Genomic DNA, 21,094 nt, shown 5'->3' with positions numbered 1-21,094 from the left:
ATAATATGAAGTCATAACTTTGAGAAATAAAAAATGATTAAAAAAACCCCACAGTGTCAAAGGAAATGTTTATTCTCTAATTCACTGAGCCCATGTCTACAGTTTATCCATCATACATGCAGTGCAGACCAACATTATCATTAATACCATGAAGATCAAAGTGCTTTTTAGGTCTAACAAAGTTCTACAACAGAAATTCAAGTTTTCCTCTGACTGAAATGTGTAATCTGTTCTATTGCATCTCAGTCTCTTCTGCTCAGCGATTTGAGGCTGCAGCAACTCAACAGTGAATATTAAGTCAGTGCAGATTGACAGGTCCCCTACAGTCAGTCTTAAACAGTAGATAAAGGATTCCTAATGTTCACAGCTCTACAACACTGGCAGGTCAGCAATCTGGAGCTCTTGGGCTCCACTGGTGGGTGCTAAGTATAGCGTTGTAGCTGACACAGGCACAACTTGTGGATTTCCCTGCCAGCGGAGTTTGAAAAGGATAGAGGGAGCATAGTACTTATTAGGAGGTGTTGGGTTAGTCCTCGATGGAGCGGATGTATCTCTCATAGGCTGCTTCGTCCATTAGAGCGTCAAGCTCTGCAGGGTTGCCAATGGTCATCTTCATCAGCCAACCTATAGTGAAGGCGTTAAAATCAGGTTAAAATATGTATCAAGGATCATATCAGTGTTTCTGAATATTTGAGCTCAATTAGCACAGGTCACACTTTTCTGACATCACTGGCATCTTTTTAAAAAGCACTTTTTGTGCAAGCAGCCACTGGCTTCCATGTTTCACGACAGCATCCAAATTTTTCAAACGCTTTGAGCCTGCTTGAGAGAACAATATGTTTGCCCCTTTTGTTGTCAGTTACATTGTCGATGAAGAGCTGTAATGAGTGAACTTACAAATTCTGCAGTGCATTATCATGCAGTGTTAATATAAGTCTGACAATAGAAAACAGCAGATAGTGTTCAGTGTGAGGAAATCCTTTATCACGTATATATCAAATTTTACGTGTCTAAATATATTTTCATTGTTGCTGTTTGGGGAGAAGGAAAAACATATGGATAAACTTTAAACACTGGTATGCAATGAAAAATGGTTGCCAGTAATTTTAAGTATTTGCAGTACAGAGAATGGGCTAAAATATGCAAAGTTATTGGTATACATCAGTATACAGAGTAAACGTGGTCACACTTGAAAGATGTAAAATGTGCTATAAATGTTAAATTTCTCAAACAAAAAGACTCCAGATAGTAAAAGGTACAAGATATTAATTTTCAAAACAGGCTTTTTTTCCTTAATCCCACAGTGGCTGCCCTCTGTTATGTTGCAATACTGCCATCTACTGGTGAAAAAATAAAAAAGCTTATGAGTAGTTCCCTTAAATCTCAAAGCCTTTTGCTGTGAATTCTAGTCACTTACCATCTTTGTAGCAAGATTTGTTGACCAGACCCGGGTTGTCTGCCAGTAGTGTATTGACCGCTACAACTTCTCCAGTCAAGGGGGAATACAGTTCACTGGCAGCCTTCACACTTTCCAGAGCTCCAAACTCATCTGTGACGTCAGAAACAAGTGCATTCACAATCAAGTTTGATAATTTAAGAAGCATCGCAACAACACAGAGGGTAAATATTGCCAAGTAACGCATGCCTAAATCAAGATATATTTATAGCATGATTTTAATAAATAAGTTTGCCAAAACACAGATGCTGCAAAATTGGTGTTAATTTCAGGGGAAAATTTAATTTCAAAACTTACAATATTTGTACCACCAGGAAAAGTTTTTGTTTATTAATCTGTGTTCCATAGTTTAACTATGGAACAGTTTAAATGTGGAGCACTTGTCGAGAAGGGACGGTATAAAATACATTTGTACTTCTTCTCACTTCTTTTGGAATGTGTAAACCAAGTCATCATGTAGTTAACAATTTCTTTTGCTTTATGTCTTTATTGCCTGTAATTATTGCTTTTTTGTCTGTCTGCTTGTTTGTGAATAATATCTCTATTTCCTTTTACATGTTTGAATAAATAAATAAACATATATTACTAGTATATGAGATGCATGCAAACAAGGCTTTTTTTCCCCATCATTTTAGGCTTGTGCTTTACAATTGTTAGTTTGAGCCACACTACTATGAAATTCATACCTTGCTGAGCCAGCTGTGTTCCCACCTCTGGCAGTCCACAGTAAACTACATCTCCCAGAGCCTCCTGCAGGAGGCAAAAAAACGAGGTCAAATATAGTAGGAAAAAATATTTACTTGTGCCTGTTTATTCAAACCTACAAAATGATAAAAACAACAACAGCAGCACACCATAACGATAGCAAAAGCAACAACATAATCGCATTTTCTTGCACAAAACAGCCATGCATGCAACATGAAGCAACAACGTTTAGCTTTCTAGCACAAATAGTCATGTACGCAAAGGGAAACACTGCCATATACTAAGCATAACATGCAGAGCAGCAATTGTTTGGCTTCATGCTCAAACAATAATAGAGGCCTAGATCTACTAAATTTGGATTTGTGCATATGAAATTTATTTTAAAGAATCATCAGATTAATAATCTAATATTCGCGGGTTTTACTGTTACGTGTATGAAACCAAACAAAACATTGTCTAGATTAAAATTAGGGTCAATATCATCAATAATATATCTGCTCGAGTCCTTCCACGCGCTTGTTTACGTCAGTGTGAGTGCGCGTGCGGTCAGGAAACTTACCTGCGCAAACTTGCTGATTCCGACAGTCCCAGTTCCGTCGTCTTCTACCCGGATCCATTCGTGTTTATCTGTGAATTTAAGCGCTGCGAAACAACACAACAAACTCAGAACACAACGAGCCTCCCAGTAGAGGAGTTTTAAGTTGTTTATAAAGCACGACAACCAGAAGACAAACAGACAAACACGCAGCTGCGCCGCTAGTTTCCATGCCCTTCTCTCGAGCTAACCTCTAGCTACCGAAAGTGTTAGCTAACATGCTACAACAAAACACAAACACAGGGGGATACCTGCACTTAATCGACTAGAGGTTGCTAGTGTTCTTCCAAAATAAGGGTTAGATGCCAGCCGCGAGGTTGGAAGTGTCGCCGAGCGGCTGATTAAAGGCAAAACTGTGAAAAAGTTGGAGGAGAAGGAGCGGAGTAGCCCACAGGCGGCCATCTTTGTCGCTTTCTTATGAGGGCATGGGTCGAGTTCTTCTTCGTGGATATTGGAGGCAGTAGCTCTCTGCTGCCTTCTACTGATCTTCTTCTTTGATTTTTGATGCCAACCAAACAGGCATCATGTGAGATGTAATTAGACTTTCCGGCCGCTTCCCCAAAATAATAATATTTTTTCACAAGTGCAGTTATCCTCCCTGTGCAATTAGTGTATATGTTTGTTTGTACATGTTTTTATTTTTATATAAATATTTTTTTAGACTGTTGAGTTGTTGGCACCTTGTAACTTTATGTTACTATTTTTTTACAGGAACTTTTACATTACTTTACTTTACTTTATTTATTTACTTCACTTATTTAAATCTCATGACACTTTCTACTTCTTTACACACTTTAGAGGGGGATTTTGTACTTTTTACTCCAGGACTGTTGCGCACAAACAATTTTAAAGTATAAAAGTTCAGCTTAATTAATTAATCTATCAATTAAGAAAATAATTTGCAACTATAATTGTATAAATCATTTTTCATGCAAAAAACATTTCATGGATCCAGCTTCTTATATATTCTGTATATTCCAGGATTTGCTGTTTTTTTCTTTTAATTATTTTTGATTTAATACTCGTTACTTTTACTTTTAATACTTAAATACGTTTCCCTGAAATCACATTTACATTGTTTAAGTTTATTTAACATCAATGTCACTACTGCAAATGTTCCTCTTCTTACAACCTCCTTGCCAGAGTCTTTGCACACGGCACAATACCTGCTCGTATATAGTGTTTAGGGGGCGTTACCTGTGCTAACAGGGGATTTATCATGTAGTGGGATTCATTATTGAGCACATCTGGGTCACAGCAGATTTGGATTGTTAAGAACATTTGGTGCATCTGGAGCTGACTAATTATGTTTTTTCTCTTACCAGAAAATTAAGAGAAATTTACGAGAAAGTTGTTGCATGAGGCCCGAAGTCTACTCCACGTTACTGTGGAGGCCCTACGCAGCCATACATAAAGTTGTTCCAACATTTTTGTCATATTATTTAAAATGAATTTTAAAGTGTAAAACACACTAAATTACTCGTAACTAACAAATCTCCCAATTACGTGACCATTGTCTGTAATTCTCTCACTCCCCCACCATGTGTTATGTGCATTGCATTCCCAAAACACACAGCCCTACTTCGCCCTTCTATTCAGCCTAATCCTGCTTCTGTTCCAGAAACAGTCTGTGAGCAAAATCAACATCAGCTTCAGACTAAACAAGCTAAATTTATCACAGTGATAACTCTAATACTGCTTTGCTGTTATTTTTGCATCACGTTGCACTTAGACAACAAAGACTGTTTTTGGAAAGATAAGAAATCCACTCCAGCAGCACACACACGGAATAAAAGAAAATAAATAGAACGTGTGTGTTAAAATTATGTTTATTTAAAAGATTCTGGAGAACAAAGGGTTATGTTGTTAGAAATTTGCTTCCTCCCATCATCTCCTGGAGACCCATACACCAGCATTTTAAACCACTAATGTTACTGTGTGATTTTTAAATAACCCCTACACGTGCGCTTTAACATCCAAAGTTATCACAGTTTCTTTGTGTAACCATTTTGGAATTTTTGTATGGTAATGGCTTCATGTGTGAGTTTAATAGTTTTAAGGATAACTGCCATTTTAATACAAATGAACTGATTTAATTTATCTGTCTGCACATCTACAACTTCATTGTGAATAAAGACAAAATACTGCACTGACAAAGGAGCCACGCAGATATTCCAAAAACTACTAATCATTTATATCTTTAGTGACAGGTTGCCCTGCGCTTCCTATCAAGTTCAAAAATTACACAAAGACTGATTAGACAGGTCTCAAGGCTCATTCTTATTGACCACCATAACAAAAACTTAAATTATTTATTACGTAACACTTTTATTCATACAAAACAACAGAATATATAAAGAAAAGGTCACTCTCATGCCTGGGAGTTACACTATTGCTCAAAATTGCATTAGCTGAGGAAATGGCATGTTTGGAATTAAAAAAAATAAAATAAAATAAAATAAAATAAAGCAAATGTGAGTGTTTCACACAACCGTACACTCCCTTTGTCCTGTTCTGGCTTCATAAACTATGCTGTAAAACAACCTAAAATACAGAACGACTAAAAAGTGTCCTCCCCTATACCTGGGCTAAAAGCTACAAACATAAATAACAAAAGCACATTTTGTTTGGCTTTTACATTACACAGCTTCAAGAGTCCATCCAGTGTCCACTTTTCCTTATTTGATTCTGAAGAAAAAAAAAAAAAACCCAACCACGATAACAACATTGATAACAGTAAAGAGAAACGACAGCTTGCTGTGGAGAGAAGAGTGAAAACAGAAGGGATGAAAACTCCCGTGTGTGTGTTTGGTTGTTTTCTCCATCAGAGCTCATTGGAAGCTTGCTCGCCTTCGTTAAAAAGGCGTTTTACATGTAACATGTCTGTGTTAGGTCCCTCCTGCGGGGGGTGCTGTGTGCTGCTGGATGGGTGTGAGGAGCAGAGGTGAGCACTGGCGGTCTGTGGCAGGCAGACAGAGGGGGGGTCTTTAAAGTCTGTAAAGTCTCTCTCCTCACTGCGGGAAAGGAACAGCTAGGGTCGGGAAAGCCAGGAAGTTCGTCTCGGACCACGGTCAGGTCGCCACCGTGCGCCACAGACAACACACTCTCTATTTTGTACACACACTCCTGACGTCTCCGTGCCCACAAACACGCGCACAGTCAGACCCAGACACCCCTGCTGGTTTTTAGGTGGTCCGTTCCTCCCCCTCGGTCTCCTGTTTGGTCCTGCGCAGGTTGCTCTTCATCTTCACAAACTCGGGGGTGTTCTCCTGCTCCTCCTCAATTTTCTGTTGCTCCAGTTCAAGCTGTAAGAAGGCGGATGTTGGCAAAGTCAGATAAAGTGGGGGACACTACAGGATTTGGGCTATTTTGCTTACATACATATATATATCAAATCAGTGAAAAGAAAACACCCAAAATGCACATTTACGTGTTTATTTTAGCTTATTTTTTTGTTTTGGAAATTTCTCATTTGCATGTTTAAACATAAAATTTCAGAAAACTTTTTATATAAAAAATAAAAATCTGAATGTAAGTAATCAACTGGGGAGGTTTCATGATGTTTATTAGTTATTTTCTTTTTTTCTTTATTTTTTTTTTTGTTGCCCTTTATCTCCAGTGTGATTTTTGTTTTAAAAATGCAGGTCTTTTTACAAAACATATTTCTAAGGGCCTCTTTCTAAAATGAATTTTTTTTCCTCACACTCTTCGAGTCAGAATTCTCCACCAAAGCACCAATTTAATGCACCCAAATTTCCATTTTTATTCCTATATATAATAATAGACAATAAATACGTCATCCATAGTGAGATTTATATAGTTTTATTCCTTAAAATGTGACAGAAATTGATTTTTTTATTGGCTGTTTTTTTCTGATTTATGTACTCATAAAAAGAGATAATTAAATTTCCTCTGTAAAAAACTTTAACTTTAATATGAAAACAAATTAATTATTTTTTTAACCTGACTTTATCCAATGTTCAGGTTTTAGTTGTGGAAACGTATGCAAATCAATTCATATTTAATTATTCATTCATTATTTATATATTAAAACACAGTTTTGGAAAATTCTAATGTAATTAAACAGCTGGTGAAGTTTCATGTGATATCTGTTAGTTAAAAGTTTTACTCTGTTTCCCGTTAAACAAATGATGACAATCTGTTTCTTTAAGATGAATGTTGTTTGATTTCAAGGTCCAGTCAGTCAGTAACTTTGATTTTATTTTCTCTTGTGATCAGACAGTAAAAATGTGCATCCATAGGTGCTAAAGTGACAGTTTATACACATTCTGTCAATCATTTACCTGCTCTAGTTTCTGTTGTCTTTTCATGAGCTCTATCTCCAGGTCGCTCCTCTTCTTGTGGGCCTCCTGCTCCTCCTTCTGGGCCTTGAGAACTTGCTCCCTCTTTCTCTTCTCCAGAACTTTCTGCAGCTCAGGTTTGTTCTGAGGAGCCAGACCCCTGCGCACAATCAGAGAGACCGTGTGTTACTGAAGGAAAGCTCAATGAACAAGCTCTGATGACCCCGCAGAGCCCCACTCTGTGGTGGGAGGGAGATTAGCGTTCACATTCATGTGTAACAGATGATGACTGTGACCTCATTCTGGTTTGACGTGCAGATCTGTATTAAATGTTCCGGATTAAAAATTTCAGTTTTAGTTTTGATTTTGATCCTAATCACAGATTGTTCCACATTCACCAGTCTCTATATGTGAAGGCTGCCAACACTGAGAGTAGAAGGCTGAAACCAAGCGCATTTTTCTTCCGATTTTCAAAATACCAAAAAAAAAGCAAAACAAAAAACAATCTCAATCTTAAACTATCGAATGTATTCCTCACATGGAAGCTGTTTGGGGTGTTAAGTCACTGGGAAACCAGTGGGATTGTTATGCAACTGCCTCAGTCTGTGCAGCAAAATTCAGAAAGGGACATCTTCCTAAAGTGTGAGTGTGTCTTGCGAAGAAGAGCAAAAATACCAAATGTTACATAATGCTTCAAACTCCAAAATTACGAGAGAGGAGGGTGGGGGCTGTGGACGAGCCGTAGGAGACGGGGTGCTTAATACAGAGAGGGTTTAGAGTCTGCTCCGAGAAGCAGAAGCCAATAAACAGAAAGGTCCACAAAAGATTAGGGAGGCGCAATAAAGAAAAAAAAGAAAGAAAGAAAAAGACTTTCTTTAATAAAACAACACCAACAGAAAAAGTGCCTCTCCAAAAAACAACCTACACTTACCAACACACATGCTCATGACAGAAGAAAGAATGAATGACAGAAGTAAAAAGCAGATAAAAGCTAAAGAAAGACAGAAAGACAACAGAAAAAAAAGGAAAGAAATCCATTCTCCATGCCCCTGATTAACTGATTAATTGAATTCAAAAACAATACTATCCTGAGAACTTTACTCTCCTCGTGGTTGCTCATTTTCCTCTCTCCATGTCAGCCTGAGTCTGCACAGACTGCGTCTGCTCCTCAAAGAAAAACACCTGACTGCAGTTCTGCAACATCTTAATTAAATGCATTATTAAATCCTGAAGATTGCATAACCGAGCTCACAGTGTTCCAATGAGTGGGAGTTAATTTACAACAAGGCACTACTTCATCTCAAGCCGCCTCTGCTGCAGATAAATGTCCCGGTGTGCCTAAAAGTGAGGGTCTTATGACAGCGTTTAAAAGCAGAGTGTAAAAGGTGCGATCTGTTCAGGCTGTACTATGCAGAACGAGAGGAGGGTCAAGGTCACTGAGAGCAGGAAGACAGCCTGTAAAGATGCCACCCTCCTTTCACTGTTGGAAACGTTTACATAATCACTGACCCTTCTCTCCGTGACCTCCCATGAGTGCACACCCTCTCGCAGACAGCGAAGAATGTGTGTTCGCACATCAATACCTCCATCTGCTCAAACACCTCACCATGCACGGTGCAAGTTCTGAAAATCCTCTGTATGTTTTATGTGTGTGTGTGTGTGTGTGTGTGTGTGCATGTGTGTAGGACGGGTCATCACAGCTAAGGTAGCCAAGGCAGAGAAAGGCCCTCAGCTAGAGACTGTTTTGTAATCTTGATTACATAACACATTTTTTTTCTCTTCACGCAGCCAATCCATCCATCCATGCATCCATCCACCCACCCCACCCCTCCCCTCTCTCATCAGCGTGACTAATCCACTATGCAGGCAGGCTTTCTATACTTTTAGTACACGACTGAAAGCCCAATCATAACAAGTATGTCTAAGACCCAGAGCTTTTTCTGTTGGGCCTGTAACCAGTGAACTGTAGTAAAAATGAACGAGCATTTACAGACCATAGCTTGCTTAATGCTAAATATGTGTATGTGCAGACCAAGCACTAATCAACAGATAAGACTGATGCTATCAAGCCTTCCATTAGAGAGGATAACTTACATATTAAAGTCTAAACTGCATATACTTGAGAATATATGGAGTCCCTGAACAAATTCTGTGAAGGATTTAGATCTATCACATAGTAAAGTGAATGAATAATTTTTGTCGACCATGCAATTTCTGATCTCTTGTGTAATTTATTTATTTATATTTAGCATTTCTTGCAATTATACTTATGAAAACAACTTAATTCCCACCGCTATAAACATGTTATAATAAAAGACTACCCATACATCTACATAAACTCTACACCACTTTGCACACAGTGGTTTATTTTGATCTTTATTCCGTCTAAATTATTGTATTAGGTATTTATTGTATTGGGTTTTTTTTAATACATGCTGTTTGTTTATTGCCCGAGTTTGTTTTGCACTGTATGATGAGTCCCATCTAAGATGATTTTATGTCACGACAGACAATAAAGTTTTCTGAATCTAAGTTATTGTATTTAATTTTGTATGGATTTTAATTGTTTTACAAACGAGGAGCATTCTTGTTTTTATTTTATATATTTATTTATTTATTGTTTTTCTTTCTTTATTAATATAGTAAAGTGAATGAATAATTATTAAGATATATTTATATGTTATGTTATGGGTTATATGATTGCAAAAAGCTATATTCTACAGCATGAAAAATCTCAATAAAAACATTGTGCCAAAAAAAGTATAAACCCCCCCCCAAAGCCCACTACATTTATCTCACAGACTTCTCCTCATGCCCCGGGATATTCTCCGTCTAGACGATGAGAAACAATATCCTACAGTGTTTGTCATTTCTAATATTTTCATGACATTTTCCTCCAAGTGCCTCTTGATCCTGCCTGCCCTGGCTTCTCTCCGATCATTCATTAACTCTCTGTCTCCATTGCTGCGCACCTCACTCTTTGACCTGTTTAGGGACAGAGCATCGCTGCTGTGATATAACAGCTGTCAACAGCATGTGTGTTTACGTAGCTATTAATAGCTCAGGCACAAAGCCGCCACCACTGTTTGGTGAGAGAAAATACAAACATCAAGTGTCAAAAGGCTGATCACTGGTCCTTGTGTGCATGTGATGGATGCTCACATGGACTGCATGATACCTTGTGCTGTGTGATCTTAAAATCTTTAGCCAGACCAGGTTTGTCATGTACAGTGCATCTGCGTGACCTTTACATAACCAATTTCTGACACTTGGATGCACTTGGGGTTTTATATAATATCTCCCTATGAAAGTTTTATATCCCGAGCTTTACATAATACTGCTCCTGGAGGTTTTGGGGTGGACCAGTGAAGTTAACTTCGGTGACAAACTGCAGAAGCATCAGTGCAGTCTGCATGGATACAATCAGACCAATTACAGCAAAGCAGCAGCATGACCGTGTTAACTCATCCTCTATTAGCAAAACTAATGAACCTGGATCTGCACACACAAGTGTTCTCCCCGTCTATCCTGTTTTTGGATGGGGGCAAACTTGTTATAGTTTCCATAAGCAAACGTGAAGATGATGATGATATAGAAACTATTGGAAGAACAAAGAATTTTTATCATCGAATAAAATAAAATAAAATAAAATGAAAAATTACCTCTGCATAATGCAATTATGATTTTGAATTATTGATGCTTTAAGGCAATTTAGGACAAATATATATATATACACACACATATTACATACATATTTTACCTGTCATTTCATCATGATTTGAATATTTGATTTAATATACTTTATTTGGAATATAAAAATAACTAACTAACTAACTAAATAAATAAATAAAAATACTATGCATATGAAAAAATAGAATATAATAAAATACTTTTTTTTTGTTTTTAGATTTACCTCCATTCATAGGCTTGGAATATTTGTTGACTACTGATCTGATATTGTTTATGTGCTTTAAACTGTGATAAAACTCTGGGTTACTAACTGTGAGAAAAAAATGGACAAGAGGTTTCATCTCAACATCTGGCAGGAAGATATAAAATGGGACATCTTCTGCTAGAAAATCACAGCGTCCAACACTTCATTTCCCGCATTCTGGTGAATTTTTCTGCACCAATTTGTGTCTTTTCTGCATCAATTCATGCCAACTTATGGTATCCTCTCTGCTACTTCAATGTTTTTCTTGGGGGGAATAAATGCATGTGTCACCCCCTAAAAATCTACCTCTATGCCTGGGAGTAAATGTGTGTTTTACCAGGAAACACATAAAGACAAGACAAAGTGAGAAAGGTGTTAAAGTGCATTTTTCGTCTCCTGACCTCTTTCTGGTTCATGAGCAGCTCTCGGTGCAGGTCCTGGTGGTTACGGGAGTTCTTTACTGGGGTTGATCAGCTTCTTGGGTTTGATGAGCTCATCACAGTCTCCCTCCAGGTAGTCGGGCTCCGCCATGACACTCCTCCCTGGTGACAGCGACAGACCAGGGTCACACGGATCTGAATCGACACAAAACAAATAAAATGGACTTTCATTTAACCACTTTTTTCCAGTATGACACGGGTTTGGATGCAGCACTGGAATGGTGACAGAAATCTTTAACTCTGTCTTGCAAAGGAACATTGTTCAAGGATCTATTTTTTTCTCCTTTGAAAGCGTGATATGAGCATCTGCCTGATCCTCTGGCACGAGCTCAGGGTTTCTGAATCGTCTCTATAGTGATGGAAGGACTCGGCGCCGGAATTACATAATTGTTCACACTGAGTGAAGAGGAACATTTCATCCCCCCGCCTGAGGCCATATGCTGCCATATAATGAAGAAATGAATCAGAGCAGGGAGTCAATTTCTTTCAGGCACATAGTTACGTAAACATTTCAGAAGTTGCTGATACATGAGTAACACAAAGGTTCAACCCATTGTTTTCCATGCCCTCAAATGAGTAATTCCTTTTTTTTCAGTTTAGTGATTTTTGTGAATAACATAAAGCACAACAAGTGTCAAATAAATTGTGCAATACAAGTGAGCAACGTGAAAACAAACAGCATCGAACAAGACAAGTGGGGTAACAATGGTACCATTAGACACCGAGGTTAGTTTGTGTGTGTGTGTGTGTGTGTGTGTGTGTGTGTGTGTGTAGGTGGATAATCTGTATGACAGATATCCAGAGGAGAGAGAGGAAAAGGGGGAGATAATACTGGGGGACTTCTCTGGTAAAGTCCAAAGTTTGGAGATGTGGGGAGTAGATCTGCAGCTGGTCAGGAAAGCCATGGCAGAGAATTTTGTTGTTTGTGTTTTTTCTTTATCTCCGCTTTAGTCCTAATTTTTTAACATTAGACTCTTTCCTCCTTCACCTGATCCTTGTAGTGCAAATGTGTGATTCCTACATATGACCCCCAAATGCGGGGAAGGTGCCTCAATGTGTTAAAAACCAAAGATATTCTGCATTTCACAAGAATTGTGAATATAGCATTTCTTCCATTTATGGAAATTTAACCAGCTTTTGTGTAAATCTACTGACCAAAGTGTCATGAATTAGGAAGTTACAAAGCTGAGAAATAACTGGGATACAGAGTACATACAATGATACGGAAAAACAGAGTCTGCACACTAGACTATGCTCCCATGAACATGCATTTGAAATATCTTTTGCATGACCTCATGTCCAGCACCAGCACCTCATGTTCATCGTCTGGATGTGTGTGCTTTCGCACATACACCACACAAGTAACTTTTGTTGCAGCTAAGTGCCACTAATCCCCAGTCGATCTGCTCGATGAAAATATTTTCACTTTCATCACAACATGCTCCTTTTAATAGGGATGCAGGATAACATCGGCACGTCATCGGTACTGGCAGATATTGGCTTTTGAATGACATATCAATACCGGCCAATATGTTGAAGTATTTTTCTTATATTGCAAAATGAATGATTACTACGTCAGTTGAAAAGCATTGTATTTCATGTCTCCATCTGCTGGTGGGCCAACCCGATAAGAGTTTGCATAACATGATGTTAATTCCACTATATAAGAGACTTGGTGATCATAAAAAATGAGGTGGGGCAAAAAATTGGATATATTGATATTGGCATTGGTTACCGGCATAAAATCCAGTATCCTTACCCTTTAAAATAATAATAATTTAAATTTCTTTTCAAATGAATACATCAGGAGATAAAAGTAACAATCTAAAAGAATTATATTTGACTTAAAAAAAAAAATTAAAAACATATTTAGCATATATACAAATAAAAAAGTGAAGTACTTCACTTTTACCTATTGTTAAAAAAATGCACAAATTTCAATCTTGGCTTAACTCACCCTGCAGATGAGGAAAGACGGGGTATCTGAACATTGTCGCCATCTCTGCTATTTTGATCCACAACAGGGTTTTTTTTTTCCAGAAAAAGCTACCGGAGCTCGTTGTCCTGTTTAACAAGCACGTTGCTGAGCCTCACACAGGAGATGTGCTTTGTCCTACACAGCTGTCTCTGACTGAGCTGGTTGGAGTTCAAAGTCTGTTTTATAGCTACGCTCACACACACACACCACACACACACACACACACGCATACACACACTCTCTCTCTCGCTCTTTCTCTCTCGGCTCCCTCCCTCACCTCCTACCTCCCACTCACATTCAGTGTACATCTTTATGTCAAGGGCATATTATAACAAATTTTCCCTAAATATTTTTCACTAATTAATGAATAATCTTGCTTGTCATTGTATGGAACTTCATGCTGTTTTGTATGTTGTTGGTAAAATATTCCCATGTAGTGTTGGAGACAAAGGCTCTTTTAAAGTGGCTGGAAATTGATGTTAATGCACAAAATAAAATGAGATTACATAACACAGTCATGTGCATTCCCACTGTCTGAGGAATGACTCAGATTTATAAACGCTCACATTCTCAAAAAACTATGACTGAGTCTCTTCTGAGTACAACTGATGAGGACACAAAATATGGAGTGATGTTTTGGAGCCTGAGCGGGCCAATCACACCGCTGAGCGCTACCAAAGATGCCTCTCACTGCACGTGCTAGACACGGTGGTGGAGGAGCGTGTCCTCAGAATCAAAACACTCACTCAGAGGATATGTGTAATGAGTTAAAGACACCACTAGAGGTCGCTATTCTTGCATTCCAGAAACTAAACCGTGTCAGTTACATAACAAAGAACCCCTCAGATAAACATGGTCTGTGGCCGCACACTGCAGAACAAAGAGGGAGAAATGCCACATGATAAAATCTGATTGATGCATAAAGTGGAATATGTTGACAAATGAAAAATACGGCCTTACCCAGTTGGTAGTGATCTACAGTCATGGTAATGGGTAATCCCCTCTAATCTGGGATTAGTAACCTTTTAAAAATCGTATTTACAAACTATTGCGGCCAATCACACATCTTAAAATGTATACAGTATAATATAAATATATATATATATATATATATATATAATGTATATAAAATCATCATTTTAACCCTTTCAGAACCCATTTATGTTCCAAACACACACACACACAAAATGTGATGATAGATTTCTACTCTAAACGCACTCAAATCATTAGATGTTTACTTCTCTCTGTCCATTCCAATGGAAAAATGTCAATGGATAAATTGCCTAACAATAAAAACAATAATAAATGGTCTTAATTGACCTTTTTCAACAAAAAATGTGAGATTGTTTATTATTATTGAATAATGAAGTCATAAAAGTGAATAAAGTGATGCTTTAAAACACATTACATACAGATTTTTTTTATTGTTTTTGACTTAAAATATCCTTAATTTCTGAAGTATCACCTAAAAATAGTATGTGGAAAACCTCCAGAGATGAATATTCTGTGAACATAGTCAATAAGATGCGTCAAAAGATGGTTGTATTATTAGAAAATCAAATCAGAACACTATTATCCTATTCAAACTGAATTTCTCCTATTCATGTTGTGATGACACTCAGATCCATGATATTTTTTTAAAAATCCTGGATAAAAGCTGTAAATCTCTCATGTGATTTTTGACATGTTTAAGTATTATAACATCTCGTTTTCTTTAACATCTGCTTAAACACAAATTATGTATTTTAAATATATGATAAATAGACTGAAATGTGCCTTGTGCTTATTCTTTTCCTCATGATCGGCCACGTTTGTTGAAAACAGGGGACTTGGCTCCACTGCAGTCGACTTTAGATGTGGTTGAACACTGTGATTGGCTTTTCGACATTTCATCAAATAAGTTTGTGCATTTAGGTTGAGTCCGGTGACAGTTATCATAGATCTAGACTTTCTATAAAAGTAATGGGATGGGCGAGGGATCTGCGTGGGTTAAGCAACAAGTTTAGGGTGAAGAATGGCAAAGGAAATACTAATCGATCTGTTCCTAAAAATAAAAACAAGACTCCACTTTAGTTAAGTGTTTTCAGCTCCATGCTGCATAACTACAATGTTGTTAGAAACACACCAGACACAGTGTGTTCAGTGACACAGCCAGAACATGGCGACAGTGTTTGTGCATGCGAGATGGCAGAGGTGGGCAGAACAGCTTGTGGCTGTAATCAGGGGCTGCGTGAGAGCACACACGTGCTGTGTACATCAAAGGCGGTTTCTGTTAATGCCAGCAGTAGGGGGTAGAGGAACTTACAGACTGGCAGTGTTGTCAAAGTGTCCGTTAGCTTAACACATCTGCTCCTGCTTCCTCTGTGCCTCAAGCGAGAGGGGAAGTGACATAGGGAGTTCAAAAGGAACCTGCAACCTCAAATTGGAGCCCTGAAGCCTGTTAAATTCTGCTTTATCACTCGTGGCTCAGCGGGTTATGTTCATTGTCTCCACTGGTTTCACTCAAAAGCTGTATAGATAACATGTTTCACTATCAGTTAAAAATCCAACACCTTAGGAGCAATATACAGTAGATAATAGAGTTAACATGCTCCAATGTCGGTCAGATAAACACCTGCATTTAAAGGTCCGGTGTGTGGGATTTCAGGGGATATATTGGCAGAAATAAAATAAAATAAAATAAAATAAAATAAAATAAAATAAATGTTTTCTTAAGTGTATAATCATCTAAAAATAAGAATCTGTGTTCTTGTTATTTTAGTTCGACCCCTTTCTATCTATAAATGGGGCGGGGTCCTTGTCCATTGACTCCGCCAAGTTTCTACAGGAGCCCAGAACGGACAAATCAAACACTGGCTCTACATAAGCCGATTATTTTTGTGTTTCTGCGTCTGCTACCAAAGTAAGCAGCCTCTCAGCGATGTGCCAAATTGGAGAAACACAGATTGTTAAAGTAAAACTGCTTCAATCAGTGTTTGTACTGGTGTAAATCACTGAGTCAGTTCAGCTCCAGTGAAAAATCTCCAGAAAGATGAACGCTGAAAGAAATCTAATCAAAAGTTTTAGCTCATTGCAATCGGCAACCCTCACTGCTAGACGCCATAAAATCTCCCTAATTCTTACACTCTGGACCTTTAATGCACAGTTTTGCCTCAAGATCTGTCCCTCTGCAGGTGTCTTGGTTTCATAACTACACACCACTGCAGCCACTTCAACACATACACCAGATTGTTTGTGTTAAAATCTGGAACATAGCACAACAAAAACATGTGCTATGGAAGCAAACCTCCAAGCATGTCAACGTGTGTCCCCGGACAGCACTTCCTGCTGTTCCTGGAAACCCATTAAAACAGATTATTGGTTGTGGAGGCAAACACACACAAAGACACTCATGAATGCTGTAATGAGCCTCCAAAAATGCCTGACTCTCCTGGATGTCCTGCAGAAAGGCCACAACAATCAGAAGATATCAAAAGAAAAGCATAAAGTCGGGGATCAAATGAGAAGAAAATTGGTGAAAACAATGGAAAGTAAAGGAGAAAAACTGGGTCAGAGCAGGACAGAGGAAAAAGGGGGCTGGCGAGTCGAAGACGGCTTTCCTCTGTTTACTTCTCTCCCTGTCATCCTCATGATCGGTGTATGACTGTGATCTCATGTACTGCGAAATGTCACATTTTTGAATCAGTTCGCTACAGGAAATATCTCACCAATCATGTAAGAAAAATACCAAAATAAAGCGAATGCAGTAACACAGAGAGATAAATTCATATTTCTGTGCTGTCTGTAAAACTATTTCTGTCCTGTCTGTAAAACCTAAGTGCAATAAAAACTCTTTTTACGGTCTGTTTTTGGTCTCCAAAACATCTGAGCAAATTATCTGGCTGCTTTATTTAGCTGCTAAATGCTCCACTGTGTTAGCAGCTTGTTGCAAACTTTGTCTGTCCACCGTTTGGTGTCGGGGCAGGTAACATAAAGTGGGTTTATCTGAGTTTTTTTGCTACAAAATAGCTTCCTGCTGCCAAAACACCACTATAAAAAATGAATTATTATTATTATTATTAGGATGGAGAATGAGAACCAAAGTGGTTTCTGGCTGGAAAACAAAAACAATGAACTAAAAGACACAAAAACACTCCATCAAGCTGAGATGAACTTTAGGGGTCGACTGCTTATCAGCCTGGCAGATTACTGTGTTTCATTTTAATGATAACCGATAAATTTAATTAAAAGGTGCAAAGAAAGTGTCAGCATGGGAGGAACTTTTGCATTTTTTATTGGAATTTTCACTCGACTTTATAAAAGAAGTTGGTGGGAACTTGATGTTGAAAGTTTCCATTTTGATTAAACATTTGCTAAAGGCATTTACACAAAGTTTGGGAGTTTTTGGAGTTTGTTATATTCCTAATTCTAAATACTGGCAGATAGATTTTCATTTTTATCGTAAATGCATATCTGTTCCAAATACCGGCAGTCGGTCTCATTAGCTACTAACAACTGTTATCTGTATCGGCCCTGAAAAAACAAAATATCGGTCTGCCTTTATTAAAGGTCGTCATTTCACTGTTGTGTATATATTGTTGTTTTTTTATATTCATTAGAGCCAGTTTGGGGCTGTTTTTTGAGGAGTGTATTCAAGTTGTTTAAAGTCTCTTCATTGGTCTCCATTGAAAGGCTTAAGATGTCAGTTGGCAGCAGCTCTTTCCTGTTCCTGAATGCTGTGTCACTAAATGCAGTGTGGGTGATGGCAGGTCTCCATGGCGACTTCGAGGCGAGGAAAGTTAAAGGGGGAAATTGAGAAATGAGTCCCTAATATGAATGCAAGTCTTTGTGCGTGCTCATATAGCAGCTCTGCCCGCAGTGATGCAATCAGTTGGCAGAGCGAGCGCAGGCACCCTTATCCATCAAAGATAAGTCATTCTCAGCTCGAATGCAACCTGCCACCGTGATACACTTCCAACCATACACAGTCACTACGGTAACCACGTTTATCAGACAACATTCAACCAATTACTTCCTTTTTTATAACTTTTTTACAATTTCTCAATAAAAAGAAAAGTCTGTGTTAGCATGATATGACTGGCATATTGTTAAAAAGGTGTATGTTTGCGGAAGCTATTTTCAGTTTTCAAGTTAAGTAATAAAATTAAATAAAAAAATGAATGAATAGAAATAACTCCCTGAGGTTTTACAAAGTAAAAGTTCCTCCCATGCTGACACTTTCTTTGCACTTTTTAATTAATTAATTTTCTCAGCAATCATCAAAATAAAACTCCGATACAGATATTTGGGAAAATGCCAAATATCGGCTTCAATAATCAGCCAAGTCGATCCTCTGTTGACCCCTACAGTACAAATTAAGCAACCAGATAATTTCCTCGTTTCCATGTTTTGGAGACCATAAACACAGACAAAAAACATTAAATACTGAACTTATGTTCTCCTGTTAGTAAATGTTCAAAACTCTTTACACTTGGCCTTTGCACAATTTCTAAGAAAACAAAAATCTATGCATGAAAAGCATCCTTCCTCGTCTAACCCAACAGAGAGCACAGATGGGCAGAAAGACTAATGATGGGGGATTGGTTTGAAGAACCCAAATTGGCCATTATCAGCGTTTCTCTTTCACTGCTGGGAAGCAGACAAAACAATACTGCAAATACCACAGGAAGGAGAAACAATTACAAAAAGTGGATTGTTACCAACAGGGAAAAGAAGAAGGAGGTCGATAACTTAATGTTCAGCCTCAGTGCTAAAAACGACTCTCATGAGTCGACAGCATCCTTCTTCCGGCTGTAGCCTCAAAATACGGGGAAAATGAAGGCGAGGAGAGCAGCTGGTGGCCTGCTTCACCATCTGACCCCACTGTCCTCCTCCAGGATACAGGCACAAACAGAGCAGAGCATCCTGAGCTCTGCAGAGTGGGGTTGGGCCGTTAACCGCGATTGGCTGTGAACACATGGCTGACCACACCCACTCCGACATGAGCGTGCCAGGATCTGTTTTCCACAGTATCCTGCACAAAAGGTGCACAGGAGTCAGGCTTATAATGAAGGGACTGATCAGCATTTTAGCATCCGGTTTGATGTATGCTGATCATGGACACATCAGACATGACAGACGTGACTTTCAAAAGAGCAGAGCCAATTCTGTGACCTATTTGTGGCTTTCATTGGAAACTTAAAAAACGATTACATGTAAATGATAACTAAACTAGACTCATTAAGCCCAAGATTTTGGCACTTGTATATTTTCTTGATATTAGCTGCAGTTCTGACAAGCTGACACACCAAAAGAAGCTCAACTAGATCTGTATATTAACCATACTCTGATTACAGATGCGTACATATGTGATGAAAAAAACAAAATCATCTGGCTTTACAGGAGACTCACAGTATAACATCACAAAACACTGAAAAAGAATAACATTTCTTTAAACTTTATTCACAATATTTTGTTCCCACACCTCCCTCTTGTCCCATATAGTTCCTCTTGTTCACAGTCTCTTTATCTTTCTGTTGGCCAGATCCTGTCTATTCCACTCACAGATGGGAGGTCCGCCCCTCAGGGGAAATTGCGTCATCAATACCCCTGAAGCAACCCCCACACCCCGTTCTTTCTCTCTCACACACACACACATGAACACACCCTTTCCCCCCCTTGCTGAGCGTTACAAGCCGGACAGATCTGAGTGTGCGTCTCCCAGCATTTCTGTTAATGAAGCGGCCATTCAGCCATAAATAGGGGCGGCTCCAATTAAAACACACAGATAGATGAGCTTTTAAGTGACAGATGTGGGGGGATGGGGGGCAGGGATGTGTGTGTGAAAGAAAGTGACGGAGAAAGTGAAGGAGAAGAAGAGAGTTGGGGGCCTTGTGGTGACAATGAGCTCATTTCCCGGATAGGCCCTGCGTACATGCTCATTTACAAGGCACCCCCATGACGACACATAAATCATGGTGAGCAGCACAGTGACGAACGCATGCACGAAATTTCCGGAGCACAGAACTGAAAAATAGAAACACATTTTCCTGCCACTTGCATCTACTACAAAAACAAGTCTGTGTCAAAGTCAGGATCATACCCCCATCATTTGTTTTCAGTGCCTGTGTATATGTGTACGCAAAATAATGTGAGAGTAAGCTTCGGGGAAGACGCTTGAGCGCATGCCAAAAAAAGATGTAGCCAAATAAGATGAAAACAAAACTTGAACACAATGAACTAGTCAGAGCATAAACACGTTTCTGTCCGTGCACACTGCTATCAATAGTTTCTGTTTCAGCTGAGTTAAAAGCTCAAAATTATGTCTAAAGAAGCTGAAGATGAGTGTGTACATTTACTACAAAAACATTCAGAACATTTCGCTAAAGAGGGCTGAATTATGAGATGATCTGTGGGAGAAACAGACACAGAGTAAGAGGGAAACTCAAAAGTATGCTTGGGGGTTTGGGGGTTGAGATCTGTTTTGTATTTCCTGCCTCGGAGAGGGGGTCTGGAGAAGAGGAGAAGAGGAGCTGGGGAATTCTGGGGCCTCATCGTGTACTGACCTTACGAAAGCACCCGCCCATTCCCATAGTGTGATGATGTCACTGGGGAGACGCAGGGGTATGGGAATTTACAATCGGGGTTTTAGGGTTCATAAAACACAGATGCCCACCCCGGCACAAACACCCACACAATAAAACGAG

The 21,094-nt window shown here is 38.7% G+C and overlaps 2 protein-coding genes across 2 annotated transcripts; both read right to left on the bottom strand.

Moving 5' to 3' along the window:
- Positions 1–49: 49 nt before the first annotated feature.
- On the bottom strand, positions 50–3,211 carry LOC121950673 (glycine cleavage system H protein, mitochondrial-like). Its single transcript, XM_042496750.1, has 5 exons — positions 3,008–3,211; positions 2,721–2,803; positions 2,143–2,206; positions 1,418–1,549; positions 50–624 (listed from the first exon to the last, which is right to left on the bottom strand). Exons 1-5 carry the CDS (start codon positions 3,156–3,158, stop codon positions 527–529), a joined length of 528 nt encoding a protein of 175 aa, XP_042352684.1. The 5' UTR covers positions 3,159–3,211; the 3' UTR covers positions 50–526.
- Positions 3,212–4,569: 1,358 nt separating this feature from the next.
- On the bottom strand, positions 4,570–13,454 carry LOC121949956 (protein FAM107B-like). The gene is given in 5 exon segments (XM_042495825.1): positions 4,570–6,061; positions 7,061–7,219; positions 11,396–11,455; positions 11,457–11,566; positions 13,389–13,454. Coding segments are annotated over 5 exon segments (492 nt in total). The 5' UTR covers positions 13,432–13,454; the 3' UTR covers positions 4,570–5,941.
- Between the last annotated feature and the right edge of the window lie 7,640 nt (positions 13,455–21,094).

This window comes from Plectropomus leopardus, chromosome 11 (genome assembly GCF_008729295.1).
Source record: "Plectropomus leopardus isolate mb chromosome 11, YSFRI_Pleo_2.0, whole genome shotgun sequence".
NCBI classification, from domain to species: domain Eukaryota; kingdom Metazoa; phylum Chordata; class Actinopteri; order Perciformes; family Serranidae; genus Plectropomus; species Plectropomus leopardus.
This window is presented reverse-complemented; position numbering and strand designations above follow the sequence as displayed.

Coding starts and splice junctions, on each gene's coding strand:
- LOC121950673 (XM_042496750.1), bottom strand. CDS start 3,158: ATGGCCGCCTGTGGGCTACTCCGCTCCTTCTCCTCCAACTTTTTCACA. Junction 2,804..3,007: donor CTCTAGTCGATTAAGTGCAG/GTATCCCCCTGT, acceptor GTTGTTTCGCAG/CGCTTAAATTCACAGATAAA. Junction 625..1,417: donor CAAATCTTGCTACAAAGATG/GTAAGTGACTAG, acceptor CCTTCACTATAG/GTTGGCTGATGAAGATGACC.